This window comes from Mesoplodon densirostris, chromosome 7 (genome assembly GCF_025265405.1).
Source record: "Mesoplodon densirostris isolate mMesDen1 chromosome 7, mMesDen1 primary haplotype, whole genome shotgun sequence".
NCBI lineage: Eukaryota > Metazoa > Chordata > Mammalia > Artiodactyla > Ziphiidae > Mesoplodon > Mesoplodon densirostris.
The window spans coordinates 50,262,726-50,285,413 of NC_082667.1; the positions used below are offsets into that span (position 1 = coordinate 50,262,726).

Genomic DNA, 22,688 nt, shown 5'->3' on the forward strand with positions numbered 1-22,688 from the left:
TCTCTACTTATAAAGGGGAAAAAAATGAGGCAGTGGAAAGCACTATGGTCATCACCAACACTAAAATTAGTGATTGTCATTTTGTAGAATAGCTACATTGACTATGTATATAACAGTGAATATACTAAATGATATATATCAACTCACCTATTTTTCACCACAGTCCTCTTAGGTAGGTGGTATTATCCTCATTTCACAGCTAAAGAAACCAGGTAAGTGAAGTTAAGGTCACACAGTTGTAACTTCACACAGGTGAAGTTGCCAAGATCACACGGCAGATAAGTCACAAGACTTTAACTCAAGATTTTATGCTCTTACTCAATAGTAAGAGTAATGTCCAAGTTGAGTTCTCTGAGAACTCACTGTAGTTGTGATTTGCATTTTGCTAATACTTAGCAATGCTGTCCAGGCTCTTCTTTCCATGTGTCCCGGCTCCTTTTTGTCTTATGCTCCATCACCCCTGGTAGTGCTCTCATTTGCAAAGTTCAGTGACTCACTACCACCCCACATTCCAGAAGAAGAAAGGGGAAGGTGTGGGAAAGCCTTTTCCCTTTAGGGACATGACCCCTAAGGTTTTACACACCATTTTCACTCACACTCTATTGGCCATACTTGGTATCTTAGCTGCAAAAGAAGACGGGGAAGTCAGTCCTTATCCTGAGCAGCCACAAGCCCAGGTAAACCCTAATACTATAGAAAAAGGGGAGAAGAGGTATTGGGAGACATCCAGGGAACCTCTGCCACAAGGGTGCATGCTTCTATTACAACACTCTTAGGGTATTTCCTACCTCACTTGTACAGAGACTGGAGATGTGGCCTTGAGAAAACAGGAGGAAGTGTAACAAACTACTTCCAGGGTTGGGATTACTTTAGAGTCATCAGGCTAGAAGGAAAAAGTAAGGCTGTGTGTAGTCCCAGAAGGTAAGAGAAATGTTGGCTTTGGGAATTCCAGAATGCAGACTCTGAAATTCCCCTCCTAAGGTTAGAATCCCAGCTCCACATTGCTGTGTGACTCTGGGTGACTTTCTTAATCTCCATGTATGAAATGCTGTACCTCTCTTCATACAGCTGTGGTGAGAATTAAGCAGTAATACATGTAAAGGACTTGGTACAGATCACACACATAGTAAGTGCCCAATAAGTGTTGACAGCTGTTTTTACTACAGATTGAAAGCCTATTGGAAACCACAGAGAAACTTAACAATAATGACTATAAAGGTTATGAAAAGGATAGGTAAGCCATTTTTGAACACTTGCTTACAGGCCTTTGACCAGGCTGAACTGGTCTTAGCAATCAAATGCACTCATGTCAGGGCAAACTGGTCCTGATGATACTGGGCCAAAATGGCCAGTCCATATAAGGTACTTGCCAGGGCCTAGAGATGGGCAGTCTGGGGTATGGTGGGAAGGCTGATGGCCAGTGAAGCAAGTTCAAAGCCAGCAATCAGATCTTCAAAGGGAGGCAGAAACTAGACAAGTGCCCCAAGAGAGTCACACGTCTTTGCTAGCTCAAGGAAGAAAAGGGTGGGGTGGGAAAAGTGAGGGAATTGAAGTCAGAACTGAAATGAAATGCCATGGTGGTTTTTTGGTCAGCAAAGTCAAGGGAAAGGAGAAAAAAGAGAAAGAATAATAAAGCCACATATTTTTCATCCTGTCCAGTCAACCTCACCTCTGTTAGTCCTTTTTTTTTTTTTTTTTTTTTTTTTTGTGGTACACGGGCCTCTCACTGTTGTGGCCTCTCCCATTGCGGAGCACAGGCTCCAGATGCGCAGGCTCAGTGGCCATGGCTCACAGGCCCAGCCGCTCCACAGCATGTGGGATCCTCCCAGACCAGGGCACGAACCCATGTCCCCTGCATCGGCAGGCGGACTCTCAACCACTGCGCCACCAGGGAAGCCCTGTTATTCCTTTCTTATAAGGCTTGCAAGACAAAACAATAGTTGAATTCTAAAGCAGATTATTTAAATGTATATTTTTGGCAAACATGCGTTACGGTTTTTTTTCTTTTTATGAGAGCTGATTTTCATTTTATGTAAACTTCCCTGGAGATATTTGGTTGTTATTGTAAAAAGTTGTCCTTTTCTAAAACTTACTTGTCTTTTTCTCCTAAGCTCAGATGCTTTTTAAAACTCAAGTCATTTGACATACACATGGCCAATAGGCACATGAAAAGATGTTCAACATTGCTAATCATTAGAGAAATGCAAATCAACACTGCAATGAGGTACCACCTCAAACTGGTCAGAATGGCAACATTTGTAGTGAGGTGGATGGACCTAGAGACTGTCATAGAGTAAAGTAAGTCAGAAAGAGAAAAACAAATAGCCATATGCTAACACATATATATGGAATCTAAAAAAAAAAAAAATGGTCATGAAGAACCTAGGGGCAGGACGGGAATAAAGATGCAGACCTACTAGAGAAGGGACTTGAGGACATGGGGAAGAGGAAGGGTAAGCGGTGACACAGTGAGAGAGTGGCATGGACATATAAACACTACCAAACGTAAAATAGATAGCTAGTGGGAAGCAGCCACATAGCACAGGGAGATCAGCTTGGTGCTTTGTGACCACCTAGAGGGGTGGGATAGGGAGGGTGGGAGGGAGACCCAAGAGGGAGGAGATATGGGGATGTATGTATATGTATAGCTGATTCTCTTTGTTATACAGCAGAAACTAACACAACACTCACTGTAAAGCAATTATACTCCAATAAAGATGTTAAAAAAATGTAAGCACAATTAAAAAAACCTACAAATAAATTCTGAGAGTGTCTGGAGCAAAGTGAACTGTCCTAAACTGTTAGTTGGAATGTAAATTGGTGCAGCCACTGTGGACAACTGTATGGAGGTGCCTTTAAAAAACTACAAATAGGGCTTCCCTGGTGGTGCAGTGGTTGAGAGTCTGCCTGCCGATGCAGGGGACACGGGTTCGTGCCCCGGTCCAGGAAGATCCCACATGCCGCGGAGCGGCTGGGCCCGTGAGCCATGGCTACTGAGCCTGCGCGTCCGGAGCCTGTGCTCCACAACGGGAGAGGCCACAGCAGTGAGAGGCCCGCATACCGCAAAAAAAAAAAAAAAAAAAAAAAAACTACAAATAGAGCTACCATATGATCCAACAGTCCCACCTCCTGGGTATATTCCCAGACAAAACTATAATTCAAAAAGATACACGTACCCCTATGTTCATAGCACTATTCACAATAGCCAAGACATGGAAACAACCTAAGTGTCCATCAAGAACTGAATGGATAGGGCTTCCCTGGTGGCACAGTGGTTGGGAGTCTGTCTGCAGATGCAGGGGATGCGGGTTTGTGCCCCGGTCCGGGAGGATCCCACATGACACGTAGCGGCTAGGCCCGTGAGGATGGCCGCTGAGCCTGCGCATCCGGAGCCTGTGCTCTGCAACTGGAGAGGCCACAACAGTGAGAGGCCCGCATACCATAAAAAAAAAAAAGAAGAAAGGAAAAACAATTGAATGGATAAAGAAGATGTGGTATAGATACACAATGGAATACTACTCAGCCATAAAAAAAGAATGAAATAATGCCATTTGCAGCAACATTTACTTCATACTAAATGAAGTAAATCAGAGAAAGACAGATATATGATACCACTTATATTTGGAATCTAAAATATGACACAAATGAACTTATCTACCAAGCAGATACAGACTCACTAACACAGAACAAACTTGTGGTTGCCAAAGGAGGAGAGAAGTGGAGGAGGGATGGATTGGGAGTTTGGGATTAGCAGATGCAAACTATTAAATATAGAATGGGTAAACAAATAAGATACTAGTGTATAGCACAGGGAACTATATTCAATATCCTGTGATAAACCATAATGGAAAAGAATGTGTGTGTGTGTGTGTATAGCTGAATCACTTTGTTGTACAGCAGAAATTAACATTATATATCTATACTTCAATAAAATAAATTTTTTTTAAAAAATCAAGTCATTTGAAAAGTTGGAAGAAAAGCTATACCTACACTAGTAAAATGGTACTCTCTAGAGAAAGTAAAAGAAATATAAATCTATTATGAAGCCATAATAGAACTTCTAATAATCCTTATAACTAGACCTTTTGATTACTGTTGTTCTCTTATATTGTAAAGTTTATGTCAATACTTGCAAAATTAACTACTCATAAATCTAGAGTTTTGACTTGCCTACATAAATATATAAAAAGTATATTGGGAGGGGGAATACAACTGAGTCCATGTAATTTTAATCCCTTTGACATTATACACTTCTGCCTTCAGAACTGGAATAACAGCATGTCAGAGTAATTCTGAAAAGAATTTATAGATTTACATTTATATCAATTTAAAAATAAAAGAAAAATCAAGCAAGTTTATTTAAAGTTATTTCATTGATTAGTACCTTTTCACAAAAACTCCCCCAGAAGACACCTTTTTCTTCACTCACCTCTTCTCTTTGCTTGACTCACAGGAAGGGTCATCTTCCTACAAAGGAAAAGAGAGCCAAATAAGATTTCTATGCTAGCCACATTTTTGTCTTTCTACGTTACTGTTCCAAAAGAAAAAATTTAACCATGACAACATTTTCAACTCTGGTTTATATTTCTTTTCTTTTAGACTTTTGTGTAAATACTTACATCAGAAGTACCAGTTCATATTGTGCTGATTCATCAGACTGGGAGGCACCTTGAGAAATCATCCAGTCCTACCTTTACCTCATACATCCCCCACACAGAACAACACCTTGTTGTTTCTGCTTCTATTTTAGACCAACATTTTACAACATATTACTAAACAAAATAACACAAAGCATTAGCATGGCATCCTCTGGATTCTTTGCAAGCCCCATTCTGTTAGGAATCCCATTTCCTGGATCCTGTATTTCCTTCTCTGTTCACAAAACATCCCTCAACTGCTCGTCTCTTTCACTTTGTCCTGCCACACACTGTTTCTGAATATTTCTCATCCGTTGTGGTACTCTCAGTACCTAGCACAGAAGATTCTTAATAAGTGCTCTCGGAAGGAGTAAGAGAGGACTAGAAACACAGTGGATACTCAGTAGATGTTAGTCATCTTTGAATAATTCTTCTAGTCAGAAAAATGCTCTGTGCCCAGTTGGGCAGGACAGATCTGAATGCAGGAGTTTCAGGAACATCACAAGGCCACGTGTCCATCAGGAGAGCCCCTGGCTGGAGGTAGGATTCCCCAAGGTGTTCCCACCTACACCTTTGCTAATAAGGTCAGTCAGCTTAACTCATAGTAGTGTGTGAACATAGAAGCAAACTGCTGTTTTTCCAACACCACCCAGGAAAACAGAACCACACATGTTCCCTCCCCCTTGAGAGGGGAATAAATGGGGAATCTGCTGGCCCTCCCTTATAGTGGCCAGGCACTGTAGGGCATAGGGCAATGTGATGGTCCCTTCTCTTGAAAAAGCTTGCCAACCAGTTTGAAGACCAGTGACAACAAACCTTTTACTGGGGCTTAGCATATGGTACCCACTGTATTTCATACTTTACATATATAACAAGGTGAAGTAGGTTGTATTACCAACATTTTACAGATACAAGGACAGAAATCAAAGAGGTTAATCAACTTTTCCCAAGGTCACAAAACTAAGTAAATGGCAGGATTCAAATCCAAATTTTGTCCAACACCAAAGTTCATGTTGTAACCATTCCTCCATCCTGTCTTCCAGCAAAAAATTTGCTCATTCAGTTCCTAAAACTACACTGTATACTGTATATACTGTGCTACAGGTATACAAAAAGGAATGAGATCTGGTTCCCACTCAGGAGTCTGTGGTGGAATAGCAGATATAAAAGAGGTGCTCAGTTCACTCTCCAGCTTTCAAGAGGTCCTCAAGATCATTAGGGGATGAATGCAAAAATGTCTAGGAAAGAAGAACACTGAGGTAGGGCAGGAGTTTACTAACCTCATTCAACTAGATAGAATTAGAGAAAGAATATAGAAAATGTAGGAAAAGAGAGGAAGCTACTTGTCAGAGGTAGCCAATTTTCTAGTGCTTAATAGTTACCAGACTTTCAGAAACAGTTATATTTATTTTCCTTTACTTTTCATATATGCTAACTCCTAAAGGAGTTTAAACAATCCCAAATACTCTATATAGTGGTCAAATACCAAAGCATCTACTAACATCAAATATGTAAGTTGTTCTATCAAACCAAGCAAGCCTTACTGTAAACTGGTTCAAAAGAAAATATGTGCTTGGCACTCAACAGGCCTCCAGTAAGTGTTCGTCAAAAGTTCCAAACTTTCAAATTCCAGAAGTTTCTGCATTTGGGGAACATTCTTCACCAAGATTACTCATTTCCTCATCATAAATTATAGCCAGAAACATATTTCTCCCTAATACGTGTTTTCTCCCAAACTCAGGAAAAGAGAACTGCAACACTGAGATATTAAACACATGAATCATGGTGCTTAGGCACCTAAAGCAATTCTAAGTGTAAATTAAACAGCCACCCCTGTGTGAAAATGTATATATTTTAAATATTAACCGGTTTCCATCTGAAAGAATTTACAGATTTGTTGAAGAGATTAATAATACTGCGTGAAACTGTTGACAGGTTATGTGTCTACAAATTATTGCCTGGGTATATGGAACTCTTGTTTTTAAAACAATTTCATGCAATCTGATAAGTTTTGGGAAGCATACACAACTAAAAGGAGATAAATCCCACTTTGATTACCAGAACAGTCTCTTATCAGTGTCAAAGCAGTATAACCAATAGAGAGAGAAAAATCACAAACTTCTAGAACTTCCTTAGACTAACAGCTCAGATTGGATAAACTCACTTAAGCCCTCAGATTGCTCCAAGGACTCTTACAGGCTCACAGGCTAGGATGTCAGAGGACAGGGAGAAGCCCAGCAGAGACCATATCAAAGCCCAACCCGGTTCCACATCCTAGGTAGAAAACAAGGGTAAGTTAAACACAGAAGTATTCATAGAATATTACCAGTTCCAGGTTGGCCATTCTTGATTAGCAAGCATGGCCCAAAGCTTTAGACCAACGACTTCTCGAATGATACTGGTTTTGGAGATGGAAGCTATGAGGAGTTCAGTGCTGCATCAATCTGCAGACAGACATCTCTACCAAAGCTATTATAGTTCCCATCTAGTTTACATTTTTTAAATAAACATTTTTATTTAAGTACAATACACCTATCAAAGAGCACCCCAAAAAGTGTACAGTGTGATGAATTTTTACAAAGTAAAAACACCCAATGTGACCACAACTGAAATCAAGAAATTGAACAAGAAACTGAACATTACCTGTATCCCAGAAGCATCCATTTGCCTCCTCCCAGGCACTATTAACTTGATTTATTTTACATATTTTGGGACTGCATGGCATCATACTGTAGTTTTCTTTTGCTCAGCATTGTTTGTGAAATTGACCCACAGTGATGTGTAGAGCAGTAATTCATACATTTCCATTGCTTTATAATATTCCATTGTATGATTACACCAAAATGTATTTATTCTTACTGTTGATGGAATTTTTCATCTAGTTCGGGGGATATTTATAATAATGCTAATATGAATATTCTTGTTCATGTCTTTTGGTGCCCATCTGTGTACATGAAGAGACATGTACTCATTGCACTGGGAAGTGAGTCACAGATGTGTATATGTTCAGCTTTACTCAATATGGCCAAACAATTGTCCAAAGTGATTAAAATCAATTTACACTCCACCAGTGGTGTATAAGAGTTCCACTTGCTCCACATCCCCATCAATACTTGGTAATGTCTGTTTTGTATTGTTTTAATTTTAGCCATTTTGGTGGTATATTGACACCTTGTTGGGTGTTAATTTATATTTGTGATAACTAATAATTCTGGTAACACTTCTGAGTACATTTTCATGTTTATTGGCCACTTGGATATCTTCTTTTGTAAAGTACTTGATCATGTCTTGCCCGGTTTTTTACTGGGTTGTCTGTCTTTTTCATACTGGTTTGTGTAAGTTCTTTGTGCTTTTGGATAGAAGGAAGGAAAATAAGAAGGAAGGAGATATATTTTCATACTCTTTGGCTCGCCTTTTCAATCTATTAATGTTGTCCTTGATAAAGTGAAGTCTTATTTTAATAAAGTTGAATCTATCAATATTTTTTCTACCCCAAGGTCACAAAGATATCCCACTGCATTATCTTTTGGAAGCTTCATCACCTCAACTTTGTATTTAAGACATATCTTGAAATAAATGTTTGAATTACTGTGTATAATTCCAGTATAAGTAACATTTTATCAAATTACTATAAATTTTATATTTAAATTTTCATAAATAAATTCACTTATTTGAAGAGCTAACATCAAAAATTTTAAAGACCGGGCTTCCCTGGTGGCGCAGTGGTTAAGAATCTGCCTGACAATGCAGGGGACACGGGTTCGAGCCCCGGTCTGGGAGGATCCCACATGCCGCGGAGCGACTGGGCCCGTGAGCCACAACTACTGAGCCTGCACGTCTGGAGCCTGTCCTCCACAACAAGAGAGGCCACGATAGTGAGTGGCCCCCGCTTGCCACAACTGAAGAAAGCCCTCGCGCAGAAACGAAGACCCAACACAGCAAAAATAAATACATAAAATTAATAAACTCCTACCCCCAACATCTTCTTTAAAAAAAAATTTGAAGACCAATTTTTCAAACTAAATCTTCTCATAAGCACAGTGAGTGAGCTGGAAGGGCAAGGGCGCTATACTGGCAGTAACAAGTGTCATTAAAAGGGGGTTAGGCAGTTAGGTTCAAATCATGGCTGCCCATCTAACAAGCTGTGTGACTTTACGCGAATTCCTTATTTTCTCTGAGATTTGGTTTCTTATTTGTAAAATGAGGATAATAACATCTGCCAGGTATAAAGTTCCTGGCACTGAGCACAACACATAGCAAGTACTCAGTAACTGTGGATGATGATGATCCTATTAATCAAGGCAAGTTAGATGATCTCACAGAACTTAAATTTTCAGTGCTCTGTGTAAAGTAGCCAATTAAACTATAATACAAATGATGAGGTGACCTCAGAGCAGTACAAAGTGCTTGCTGAAAGGAGGAGAGATCATTTGTGGTCAGGGGCGCTAGGACAAGGTTGATGAACAAGATGGTTCCTAAAGAGGATTTTGAGAGGCAGAGTTGACAAGCTTCAAGGTATATGGACAAAACGAGCAAAGGCTTGGGGGTGGGAAAGTGTGGGGCAAGTTCAGAAAAGGTAGGCGACGTGTAGGAGAATAGAAAAGAATAAGGCTGGTGAAGTGGGTTAATGCAGGCTGAGATAATATGTGAAAAAGCACTATAAAAATTTATTATTATCATCAAAACCAGTTATTATAAAAAAACCTATTTAAGTGCTTTATGTCAGACTATCCTAGGAATTTTTTTTCTGGCTAAAAATTATGCTCTTGCAGATTCTTTTACAGGGGAAAAAGTCATATGCAATCATAGGTCCTTACCAGAAGGTGGCAGGAGACATTTAGTCAGAGCTTCTTGAAGCCTCTATATAAATGAGCACTGGATCAAAAGTTCATTTTATTTATACTTTACATATTTAGTCTCCACAATAAACTAATTCCTCCTCCTTTCAGATGCATAGGGCTACACACATTTATCCACTGTTTATACAACTCAAATGCAGAAAATTGAAAGAAAGGAAAAAAGAGAAAAGGATATGAGGAAGGGAGAATATAATACCATGAATACTAGTAGACAGAAAATACCTCAGGAGTTCTACACAGTATTTTATCTAATATCAATACCATCCCATGAGGTAGGTGTTATCCTCATTTTAAAGATAAGGAAATTGAGACCCAGAAGCTTTTGCAGAACAGAAAATAAGCAGCTGCCATGAGAGGTCAGTGACATTTGCTCATTTACAAAAACTCGTGTAACCTACAGCAGGACCGCAAAGAACGATGGGCCCAGAGTACAGGGACCTCGAGTCAGCGCTCCTGAAAGCTTCACATTGTTGGTAGAGAGCAAGGTCTTAGGAAGGATGTGCTCTATTAGTGTGTGACATCAAACCACCCTGGGAACAGACATTTCTGGGCAAGAAAAGAATAATTTTAAATAGCTAAAACCCAAAAATTTTCTATGTAGACCATCAATCTGCATCAACTCAAAAGGTGTGCAGCTTGGGTGATCTCCAAAAGATCTAGGCAGCTAGCTAGCGAAGAACAATGTATGTTCTTGCCTCTGAGGAGACTAGAATAGGCAGAGTTCCTGCCACAAGGTAGAGAGGGAGCGGATCTGGAGTGTCAGTGGTAGTTTATAAAAGGTGTGTGTCCACTAACCAACACCACATGACTGCCCCAGCCAGCCTCTCCATACTAAAGTGTCCCCAGAGGCTAAACGTGGTGTAAGATGGTCACTGCAAAAATGAAGATAATGGATTAATTATGATGATTATTTCTATCCCTTGGAAAATTAAGCACTTGTGAGATACCAAAACCCAGAAAAAGTGAATTTTTATACAGAAATACACACATTTGCAGATGAACAGAATGTTGTCTAATATGAGACCAAACCATTAACAGCAGCTTCTCTGGAGAGTGGAACTTGGTATGGGGAGAAGCGTCTGCCCTGTTTTTAACATTTTACAACAAACACATGCATTAATATTTTTAAGTGGTTATTAAAGAGACTAATGATTAGTTTGTACAAAATAAAAAGAAGCCAGGAAGTTTTTATTATATATCATATTTGAGGTGATGTAGATATGGAACAAAATTAACTTACCCACGAGGACTGAGGAAAAAAATTCCCTATGGAAGGAAAATATGAAACGTACCTGAATCCCTACACTATGTCACATGAACTGCCCACAAAGGCCACATCTTCAGAGCAGAGGAGAGTGAGGGTCAAAGTTTCCCTGGTGAGCTTTCTGCCTGCTCTACTGAGACTGGATGGCCTGAAATACAAGCACCATTGGGGGTTTCTTGCTGTCACTTTCATTCTATTTTCTATACTCCACCTGCTTTTCTTCATTTGTTCTTTGTTATCTGTTTCTCATGTCAGTTTCTTTTCAGAGGAGTTTATTTTGAATATTTAGAATTAAAACATACATACTCCATAGCTGTCTCAGAATTCTTATTGATTACTCTTATAAATTTTTTTTCCTTACATGATACAATAATAAGAATAAAACTTACTGCACACATATGAACCAGGTTGCTATTCCAACTGATAGATAGGTAGATAGACAGACACATATGTGTGTGTATGTATATATAGTTTTATAGAGTAATGTGTGAGTGTGTGTGTATATATATATGTATGTGTATATGTATATTCCTTTACTCCTTACAACACTCTAGAAAATATAAGTTATTAACTCCAATTTACAAATAAGGCAAAGAGAGGTTAAATGACTTGTCCAAACCAAAAATGGCTGCAGCCAGGATTCAAACCCAAATACCCCCTCCAAAGCTGGTACTCTTAGCTACTCCTGTATACTACTTCTTGAGAAAGATAAATGTGTTAAGGATACCAACCACAGCCGCAAAGTTGGGAACCTGAGTTTTTTCCAGCATCTCCCTGAGTTGATCCACCTCTGCTCGATACTCATCCAGCTGACATTCTAATTTTTCTCTGCGTAGTCGTTCATACTCCAGGTGGCCCTGCAGCTCTTTGATAGTCCTGTCAAAAAAAATTTGGTTTCAATCTCCAATATCAACTAGCAATTATTTTTGGTAATAGTGAAAAGTATCCATACATTATATACATTATATTTAAGGCAGATAAAACAAAGAAAGCATTTTTTCAACAAATATATATTGAGAGTGTACTATGAGCCAGCACTGATCTATACATACTGGAGATAAAAGTCGTGAACAAAACAGGCCAAATCTGCCTTTGTGGGGCCTACCTTGGCAGCAGTAGTGGAAGACAGTAAAGAAAATAAATAAGTAAATATATGTATTTAAATATAAGTAAGTAAATATAAGTATGTTGGAAGGTGATAAATGCTAAGGGAGAAAAAAATAAAGCAAGAAAGTAATAGAAATGTTGTTGAGGAGGGGGTTAATACCCCATACACAATGAGCAGGGAAGGCCTTACTGAGAAGGGGGCTTGTGAGCAAAGTCCCAAAGGAAATAAGAGATAATCAAGTAGACATCTGGGGGACGAGCAACCCAGACAGAGAGAATAGCAAGTGCAAAGGCCCTAAAGCAGAAGAACATCTGGTGAACTTGAAGAAAGAAGCCAATGTGGCTGGAGTAGAGTCAGAGAGGTAAAAGGGAGCCAGAACAAGTAGGGCCTGGTAAGTCGCAACAAGGACTCAGCTTTTACTCTGAGTGAAATGGGAAGCTATTAGAGGATCTCAACAGGGAAACGGCATGCTCTAACTTAAATGTCTTTTGCTTTGTTTAGCTTTGTTTTTTTTAATGATGTAAAATTTACTTTGAGTGAATTACACAAATATCAAGTAAACAATTCAATGAGTTTCCACTAATGCATCCACCATGACTACCAAGATACAAAATACTTCCATCATCTCAGAGAGTTCCCTCATGCCCTTCCCAGGCAACCCCCACTTCGCAGAGGTAACCACACTTCTGAATACCTATCGTGTTAGATTAGTTTTGTCTCTGCTTGTAAATGAAATTTTACATTATATTCATTTGTGTGCCTGGCTTCTTTCAGTCAACAATATGTGAGGTTTATCTGACTTAGGTTTTAACATGATGAGCAGACTGCAGGGGATGAGGGTGGGGGGTGAGGGAGCAGGGACAGGAAGTTGGGAGACAGGAAGTATCAGGAAGATGTTAAAATATACCCAGACAAGCGATGCTAGGACTGGAACCAGAGTTTCTTTCTGCCTTATTGCTGGATGGTGAGGGCATCAGAACTCCCAAGGCATGTTGAGTTGGATGTCAGGTCTGAAGGAGGGCAATCTAAGAGTATACAGTAGTAGCTCTGGTATGGAAGTGAGTGGGGTTGAGGTTGGATATAGGAAAGAAGAACATTAACTGTGGAAAACTAGAATTCAGCAAATGAGAAAAGAAAATCAGCCCCAGGACAGAATAACACAACCACGTTTTGCTGTATTCTGAGTTTCATCTAACCAATCAACAACAAAAAAGGCAAAAGGACATCCCTCAAACTAATACTTATCCAGGTTTCCTTTACAATTAGATATAAGATCAGGAGTTTGTACCCCAAGAATAAATGTCTTCAGATGTACTCAACACAAAGTGAGAAACACATACTAGAGAAGAAGTAAAGCTTACTCAGAGGAAACACTGCAGTCTCAGCTAATAAGAAACTACAATCTGGCACAAAGGCTAAAGCAATCTTTATTAAAAAAAAATTCTGCTCAAATGACTTACATCAATACAATAACCATTTCACACTGAAATGTGAATATTAGAATTAAAAGTTCCATTAAAGACTATTATTAAAACTGTAATGACCTTGGATAATAGGTTTGGAGTCATACAGACTCAGACACAAATCCTGTCTCCACCCCCCACCCTTAGTCCTCCCTTTGTGACTTCATGCAGAGTTACTTAACTTGTAAGTTCAGTCTTGGTTTCCTAATCCACGTACTGAGATAATAGCTAATGGAGCTGTGAAGACTGCATGAAAGAATATATACAAGAGGCTTATATAGTGCCTACCATACAGTAGTGCTCAGAAGTACTACAAGCATCCCTAGCAGTAATACAGTAATATGCCTTGGAAGAGAAGTAAAGGGAACAAAACTTAAAGCTCATTATCTAGGAAATAATTGCTCTACCGTGAAGTACTTTTCTAGACTACAAGGGAGCTAAGAACTTTCGGCTAGGTTCTTAGGCAGAGGCCAATACTAAAAATATTCTACATCTCAAACACTTTAATCAATACAGAGACAGTCAGGAATTCCCTGGCGGTCCAGTGGTTAGGACTCCACGCTTCCATTGCAGGGGGCATGGGTTCAATCCCTGGTCAAGGAACTAAGATCCCGCATGCTGTGCGATGCAGCCAAAATATACATACCTACATACATACATACATATATATATATATATATATATATATATATATATATATATATAAATATATATATAGAGAGAAAGAGAGACAGAGAGAGAGAGGGGCAGGCAGTGGACAGCTACTTATGTGATGTGATTTATGAAATACCAAGAAGGCCCCTGAGTAAAAAAAAGAAAATTTCTTTTTGGTCTACCACAACTTCCTAGTGCCTAAAAATCCCATTAAGAGACAGAGTATTTTGGCTTAAGATTTTGTTTTCTGTTCAAACTCCCAAGTACCCATCTTATCAAAGATTTAGATGTTACTCTGAATACATTTACCAGACCTCTTACTGAGATTAAATTCAGAAGAGGGTGAATGCAAGAGAAACAGGAGGTTCTAAGAGTATGAGGGAAAGAGGCCCAACCAAAGGAAAGGGCAGGGGAAGCGGAGAATCCATGTGTACTGTTCTTTACAGACCCATGTTTTGATTAAACTAGAAGTCTCCCCTCCTGTCTCCCTGTGTTCCCTGTCCACTGTGGAAAGCAGAGAGACAAGCAAAGAGGCAGTGGGAGGAAATAAGCACTTGGCATCCTCTATCCCAGCAGCCATTAATTAACTAGAGAGGTACCATATGTACCGAGAGACAATTTCAAGTGCAGGAAGTGAAAGGTGAGGGAATATGCAAGTGTTCTGAGGGGTGCCACTGTCCGTGAACATAGGACTAGGTTGGTGACTTGTGAGCAAGCAGTCCAATTCGATAGGAATGGCTAGAGACTGTGTTGGTTGAAAAGCTCAAAGTAGCTGTGGTCTCAAAAAAACGAAGGGGCTTCCCTGGTGGCGCAGTGGTTGGGAGTCCGCCTGCCGATGCAGGGGACACGGTTTCATGCCCCGGTCCGGGAGGATCCCAAACACCGTGGAGCAGCTGGGCCCAAGGGCCATGGCCGCTGAGCCTGCGCATCCGGAGCCTGTGCTCTGCAACGGGAGAGGCCACAGCAGTGAGAGGCTCGCGTACCGCAAAAAAAAAAAAAAAAAAAAAAAACGAAAACAGAAAACAGGAACTCTTCTTAGCGTTTTAGTTTTGCGAGACAAAAAGTTCTGGAGGATGGTTGTACAAAAATGTAGAATGTACTTAACACTACTGAATTCTGCCTTAAAAGTGGTTAAGATATATTCTATGCTATGTATATTTTACCACAATTATTTTTAATTTTTAAAAAAGTTAAAAAAAATTTTTTTTAATTGGTGCACAATTTTTTTGCACCACAACTAAGACCTGTGTTGGGTCTTTGTTGCTGCGCGCAGGCTTTCTCTAGTTGCGGTGACCGGGGGCTACTCTTTGTTGCGGTGCACATGCTTCTCACTGCAGTGGCTTCTCTTGTTGCAGAGCACAGGCTCTAGGCATGCGGGCTTCAGCAGTTGTGGCGCACGGGCTTAGTTGCTCCGCGGCATGTGGGATCTTCCCGTCCCAGGGCTCAAACCCGTGTCCCCTGCACTAGCAGGTGGATTCTTAACCACTGTGCCACCAGGAAAGTCCCTTACCACAATTTTTTAAAAATCTTAACACCTTCTCCATCTGGGGGCTTAGGAGGAAAACAGGCTGGAAACACCCTTTGGTGGGGATGAAAAAATAAGTTGTTGATCAACAAACCCTCACATGGCATTTAGAAAGGTAAGTAAAAACAAACCATCAAAGTTTTGAGGACATTACTTTTCAGACTCAAGCTGTTCTTTCTTCTGCTTTAGATCTTCTTCTGTTATGCCTCCCAAGTGTTTATAGTTGCTCTCAGCAATTTCCAGGAGGTGTCTCAATTCTACAATTTTCTTATAAGCTCTCACTGCAAGACAGAGTTGAACAGGAACCTAGTTTAGAAAGATAACAGCTCATGAGCTCACAGGATGCTGGTCCTGGAGCATACTCTTCCTCTAAAGCCAGTGTCTGCATGGTCAGTGTCTGTGTGGTTCGGGGAAGGAGATGGAGGGAGGGTGGTGTCTACATAGAAGGATACATATCAGTAGCAGAGCATTAGGGTGAACAAGCAGTGAAATATCTAAATGGAGGATTCTGTTCCTGCTGTTGGAGGATATATCATTGTTATGACTATTAATACCAGGGAAGGGAAGGGGAGGGGAGAGGAGGGAGGCTGGCTAGCAGTGTTTTACGACTAGTTGTATATTACAGGACCATGCACAATTTTTTTATGTCAGAAAATTAGAAAAACTGAAATATGCTTGATTTATTTATGATAACTCAGAACTAATCCAGCCCCCAAATTTTATGATTAGTCACTTGTAATATCTAGGCAAGAGGATATTGAGAAAGAAGTGTGTTGAGAGCTACCTTGAGCTATTCTCCAGCTATCAAAACCATGATTTTTTCTATCCTTTGTGGTACAAGTTCTCAACCTGGGGTGATTTTCTCCTCCAAGGAACAGTTGGCAATATCTGGAGACCTTTTACTTGTTAAACCTCGGGGGATGGAGGGAAACAGACTACTGGCATGTAGAGGCTCAGGATGCTACTAAATATCTTAAAATGCACAGGTGGGCCCCCCTCAACAAATAAGTATCTGGCCCAAAATGTCAATGACACAGAAGCTGAGAAAAACTGCTTTACAACCAGGTTAGCAAATCACAGCCTCTTCTCCCTGACACTCACCACTCTGATTTATCTCTCGATAGGTTAGAGCTGCAGGTTCCAAACTACATACATCAGAATCAACTGGGGTACTTTTTTAAAATGTGTATGTTTGAGCCCCATAGCAGTCCTACAAATTCAGGTATCAGTAGTTAGTAAAAGCTCCTCAGACAATTCTGATGGGCAGATAGGTTTGGGATCCACCATAACTAATAGCAAACAAGTAGAGGGGATTTTTTTTTAATGTTACATAAAATGGAAAGAATTGTTATGGTTTATTTAATTCTTTAACATTTGAAGGCTATGTTTTGAAAGAGCTGTTCTATGGGATCATCGGAGGTAAGAGCTAGGATTAATTGGGATTCATTCCAGGAAGAAAGATCTTAACAAAGGCGAAACTTTTCAACAAAAACAGTTAAGAGGGTGGGAGGGAGGGGAGATGCAAGAGGGAAGAGATATGGGAACATATGTATATATATAACTGATTCACTTTGTTATAAAGCAGAAACTAACACACCATTGTAAAGCAATTATACTCCAATAAAGATGTTAAAAAAAAATAAAACAGTTAAGAGCTATCATGTATTTCTGGAGTGCCTGTGATGGGAAGGACACTACGATAAGTGCCTTATACATTTACCCCTGTCAAAAGGTAGAAATGGGCCACACGGGTGATAGTGGGGGCCTTGTCACTGAAGGTGATTGGATGCTGGATGACATGTGACAGGAATGTTGAGCCAGGAGTCAAACCTCAAATGGGGTTCTATGATGCCATGACCCTAAACCTAATTCACTAAAGAATGCTCTGAATTGAGGTTCAGTTCCAAGAAGTCTGTGATGACAAGAAATCCAATCAGTCCCCTGTAGGCACTCTGGCAAAACCTAGTATTCCAAGAAGAGACTGGCCAGTCCTTTGGATTTTGCCCTGGAATAAAATTAAATAGGGACAAGAAAATAGTACATGACTTCATATATAGTACCTTCACTAGCTGCAAGCAACCCAGCTGGGCACCAGCCAGAGCCTCACTATATGGCAAGGGTGTAAGAGTGCATTTGTGTCAAACACACCACAGAAGGAAACTGTTCTTGCCTCGTTCTTGGTCTTTCCTGAAACATCTTTTAAAATTTTTGTGATTCGCTGACAATGATCACTTCACAAAAATCTCCTACTCAACTAATTTCAGAAGACCCTGAAATTCTACAAATCAACTGTTCATCTTCTGCAGTTCTAATAAGTCCTTGCTAATTCTCAGTACAATCAACAAAAAAGAAATGTAAGCACAAACAAAATCTTAAAATAGAAAAAATGGATTGCATCAAAATTAAAAACTTGCACTGGCAAGGACATCATTAAGAAAGTTAGGAGTAAAGACAGCCTCTTCAATAAGTGGTGTTGGGAAAACTGGACAGGTACATGTAAAAGTATGAAATTAGAACACTCCCTAACACCATACACAAAAATAAACTCAAAATGGATTAAAGACCTAAATGTAAGGCCAGACACTATCAAACTCTTAGAGGAAAACATAGGCAGAACACTCTATGACATAAATCACAGGAAGATCCTTTTTGACCCACCTCCTAGAGAAATGGAAATAAAAACAAAAATAAACAAATGGGACCTAATGAAACTTCAAAGCTTTTGCACAGCAAAGGAAACCATAAACAAGACCAAAAGACAACCCTCAGAATGGGAAAAAATATTTGCAAATGAAGCAACTGACAAAGGATTAATCTCCAAAATTTACAAGCAGCTCATGAAGCTCAGTAACAGAAAAACAAACAACCCAATCCAAAAATGGGCAGAAGACCTAAATAGACATTTCTCCAAAGAAGATATACAGATTGCCAACAAACAAATGAAAGAATGCTCAACATCATTAATCGTTAGAGAAATACAAATCAAAACTACAATGAGATATCATCTCACACCGGTCAGAATGGCCATCATCAAAAAATCTACAAACAACAAATGCTGGAGAGGGTGTGGAGAAAAGGGAACCCTCTTACACTGTTGGTGGGAATGTAAATTGATACAGCCACTATGGAGAACAGTATGGAGGTTCCTTAAAAGTCTAAAAATAGAACTACCATATGACCCAGCAATCCCACTACTGGGCATATACCCTGAGAAAACCATAATTCATAAAGAGTCATATACCACAATGTTCACTGCAGCTCTATTTACAATAGCCAGGACATGGAAGCAACCTAAGTGTCCATCATCAGATGAATGGATAAAGAAGATGTGGCACATATATACAATGGAATATTACTCAGCCATAAAAAGAAAAGAAATTGATGGGGCTTCCCTGGTGGCACAGTGGTTGAGAGTCCGCCTGCTGATGCAGGGGACATGGGTTTGTGCCCTGGTCTGGGAAGATCCCACATGCCGCGGAGCGGATAGGCCCGTGAGCCACGGCCGCTGAGCCTGCGCATCCAGAGCCTGTGTTCCGCAACGGGAGAGGCCACAACAGTGAGAGGCCTGCGTACCAAAAAACAAACAAACAAACAAACAGACAAAGAAACAAAATTGAGATATTTGTAGTGAGGTGGATGGACCTAGAGTCTGTCATACAGAGTGAAATAAGTCAGAAAGAGAAAAACAAATACCGTATGCTAACACATATATATGGAATCTAAGGGAAAAAAAAAAAAAAGGTCATGAAGAACCTAGGGGTAAGACGGGAATAAAGACACAGACCTACTAGGGAATGGACCTGAGGATATGGGGAGGGGGAAGGGTAAGCTGTGACAAAGAGAGTGGCATGGACATATATACACTACCAAACGTAAAACAGATAGCTAGTGGGAAGCAGCCGCATAGCACAGGGAGATCAGCTCAGTGGTTTGTGACCACCTAGAGGGGTGGGATAGGGAGGGTGGGAGGGAGGCACAAGAGGGAAGAGATATGGGAACATATGTATATGTATAACTGATTCACTTTGTTATAAAGCAGAAACTAACACACCATTGTAAAGCAATTATACTCCAATAAAGATGTTAAAAAAAAAAAGTTAAAAGACAACCCACAGAAAAGGAGAAAGTATCTGCAAATACTTATACTTGCAGATATAAGGGACTTACATCTGCAAGTACTCTTACAACTCAATAGTAAAAAGATAAACAACTCAGTTGAACAATAGGCAAAGGATTTGAATAGACATTTCTCCAAAAGATATACAAATGATCAATGGGCACATGAAAAGATACTCAACATCATTATTCATTAGGGAAACACCAATCAAATCTACACTGCAATACCACTACACACTCACTAAAACAGTTTTAGTTATCAACAAGACAAACAATAACGAGTATTGGCAAGGATGGGGAGAAACTGGAACCCTCAGGCATTGTTGGTGGGAATATAAAATGGTGCAGCTACTTTGCATAACAGTTTGAAAGTTCCTGAAAATGTTAGACATATTTTTACCAGATGATGCAGCAATTCCAACTGCTAGGTGTATATCCAAGAGAAATGAAAATACATTTCCATTTTCAAAAATGCATGCATACAAATGTTCATAGCAGCATTATTCTTTTTTTTTTTAATATTTATGTATTTATTTAGGCTGTGCCGGGTCTTAGTTGTGGCACGTGGGATCTTCGTTGCGGCATGCGGGATCTTTAGTTGCAACATGCGGACTTCTTAGTTGCGGCATGCAGGACCTAGTTCCCCAACCAGGGATCGAAACCTGGCCCCCGGCACTGGGAGCTTGGAGTCTTACCCACTGGACCACCAGGGAAGTCCCAGCAGCATTATTCTTAATAGCCAAAATGTGGAAACAACTCAAATGTCCAACAACTGACGAATAGATACATAAAATGTGGTATAGGGACTTCCCTGCTGGTCCAGTAACTAAGACTCCACATTCCCAATGCAGGGGGACCGGGTGTGATCTCTGGTCAGGGAACTAGATCCCACATGCTGCAACTAAGAGCTCGCATGCCACAACAAAGATCCTGCGTGTCACAACTAAGACCCAGTGCAGCCAAATAAATTTAGGAAAAAATAAATAAATAAAAATTAAAAATTAAAAATGAAATAAAATGTGGTATATCCATACAAAAATATTTGGCAATAAAAAGGAGTAAAGTATGAAGTAATGATCCACGTTACAATGTGCATAAACCTTGAAGACATTGTGCTAAGTGAAAGAAGCCAGTCATAAAAGACCATATATGGTATCATCCCATTCATATGAAATGCCCCAAATAGGCAAACCTACAGAGACAGACAGTAGATTAGCAGTTGCCTAATAGGGGGGTGGTTTGAGGGGAAGGGAGAAGAAGGTAGAGGTTAGGGGGATTGACTACTAATGGGTATGAGGTTTCTTTTAGGGGGTGATGGAAATGTTAGAAATTTTATTGTAATAATAGTTGCATAAATCTGAATATACTAAAAACCATTAAATTGTACACCTTAAATGGGTAAATTGAATGGTATATGAATTATATCTCAGTGAAGCTATTTAAAATAAAGCTGTCAGGAAATTCTGATGGGAACACTGACTCTGAGCCTCACTGTGGGGTGATCCAGGTGGGCTGCTTGTTGGGAGCCCCTAATATCAGCATCTTTTAGGTTGCATTCACCAGGAAAGAGGCTTCTACCATCACCTGGAGAGTGAGGTTCTGCCTGACGATGTTCTGGGAGCTCTTAAAAAATTTTTTTTTAATTTAGACATGAATTAGAAGTTTTTCTCAGACAATATAGTTTTGGTACAACTAGTTTTTCCTGCCAGAATAACTGAAAATACTTTCCAGAGATCACGAGGAAGGGAATTGACATTTACTAAGCCTCTAGGCACTTCCCATTCTCTAGTGCAGTCTGTGGGATGACATTACATTAATATTCTCATTTTTACAGATGAGAAAACCGAGGTTCAGAGAGTAACATAGCTAGAAAGAGGTGAAGCTCTGATGTCTGAATCCAGTGCCCAAGCTCTGCTCACTTTACTACAGCTGCCTTTGCTTTGGTTAGCCTCCGTTCAAAAGATCCTTCTCACCTTTCTTCTATGAAAGAGTGCCATTGAAACAGTTCTTCTCATCCATTCATATGAACCATGGCTCTCTGACAAATATCATGAGAAGTGAAATCAGGGTTATATGGCAGGAAAATACCCCTTTCCTCTTTGAGGGACAAAGATCATGTCTCACATTCTTTATATGTTCAACAACCCATAGTAAAAAAAATTTGTACTAGTTCTGGTTCCCCAAAAAATATCGAAGTATTTTACTTTGTAGATGGTAGTTGTCTTTAAAATAATTCCCAAATCTGTGGTATTTTTTAAAGGAAAAATCATGGAAGAGGGCACACTTACCTCTGGCATCTGTTTTATCCGACTCACTGAGACCTATATCATCCTTGGCATCAGTGCTTCCCTCAACACCATGTCTTATGAAAAACTTAATATCATTTTCATCAACTTCACTCTCATTATCTATATCATATTTCTGTAGTCCTTCCAATAGCTTTACTGCTGCTAAATGGGCAAACCTGTAGAAAAGAATTAGTAATTACAAGATCCACAACCTTTTTCAAATTGAAATAGCAGTTTGCATTTAATTTAGGGAATTACACTCTACATTATCCCACCAACTCACGCACCAGTGAAGAACGAAAACTGTATCTGAAGGTCAGTGACAATTTGATGCATATCCAGCAATGTGGGGAATTCAAACAATTAGTGGAAACTAAGGACAAGTAGTCATATTAAAGACTGATTCCAGAATTTTTTTTTTTGGCCACGCCACAGGGCTTGTGGGATCTTAGTTGCCCGACCAGGGATTGAACCCGGGCCCTTGGCACTGAAAGCGAGGAGTCCTAACTACTGGACTGCCTGGGAATTCCCAGATTCCATTTTTTAGTGGCAAAAACCCAACTGAAAGAAGTGACCCAATATCAAAAGAATATTTGGTGTGCCCCCAAACGGAGCTGCTCAACTGAGTAGAAAGCCCAGAACCACCCTACTTGATTTACCTGTATTTACTACCTTTTCCTGATGGCCTAATTTAGATCATAGAATTAGTTCTGGTTCCAGTTTTAGGGAAAACTATAGCTCTAGCCCCCTTAATCTTCATCCTTCCTCAACCCT

General features: G+C 39.9%; 1 protein-coding gene across 1 annotated transcript; it reads right to left on the reverse strand.

Moving 5' to 3' along the window:
• Nucleotides 1–6,809: 6,809 nt before the first annotated feature.
• On the reverse strand, nucleotides 6,810–22,250 carry LOC132494162 (ankyrin repeat domain-containing protein 42-like). The gene is made up of 5 exons (XM_060105186.1): nucleotides 22,198–22,250; nucleotides 21,915–22,090; nucleotides 15,665–15,791; nucleotides 11,492–11,636; nucleotides 6,810–6,911 (listed from the first exon to the last, which is right to left on the reverse strand). The coding sequence occupies exons 1-5, from the start codon at nucleotides 22,248–22,250 to the stop codon at nucleotides 6,810–6,812; spliced, it is 603 nt and encodes a 200-aa protein (XP_059961169.1).
• Between the last annotated feature and the right edge of the window lie 438 nt (nucleotides 22,251–22,688).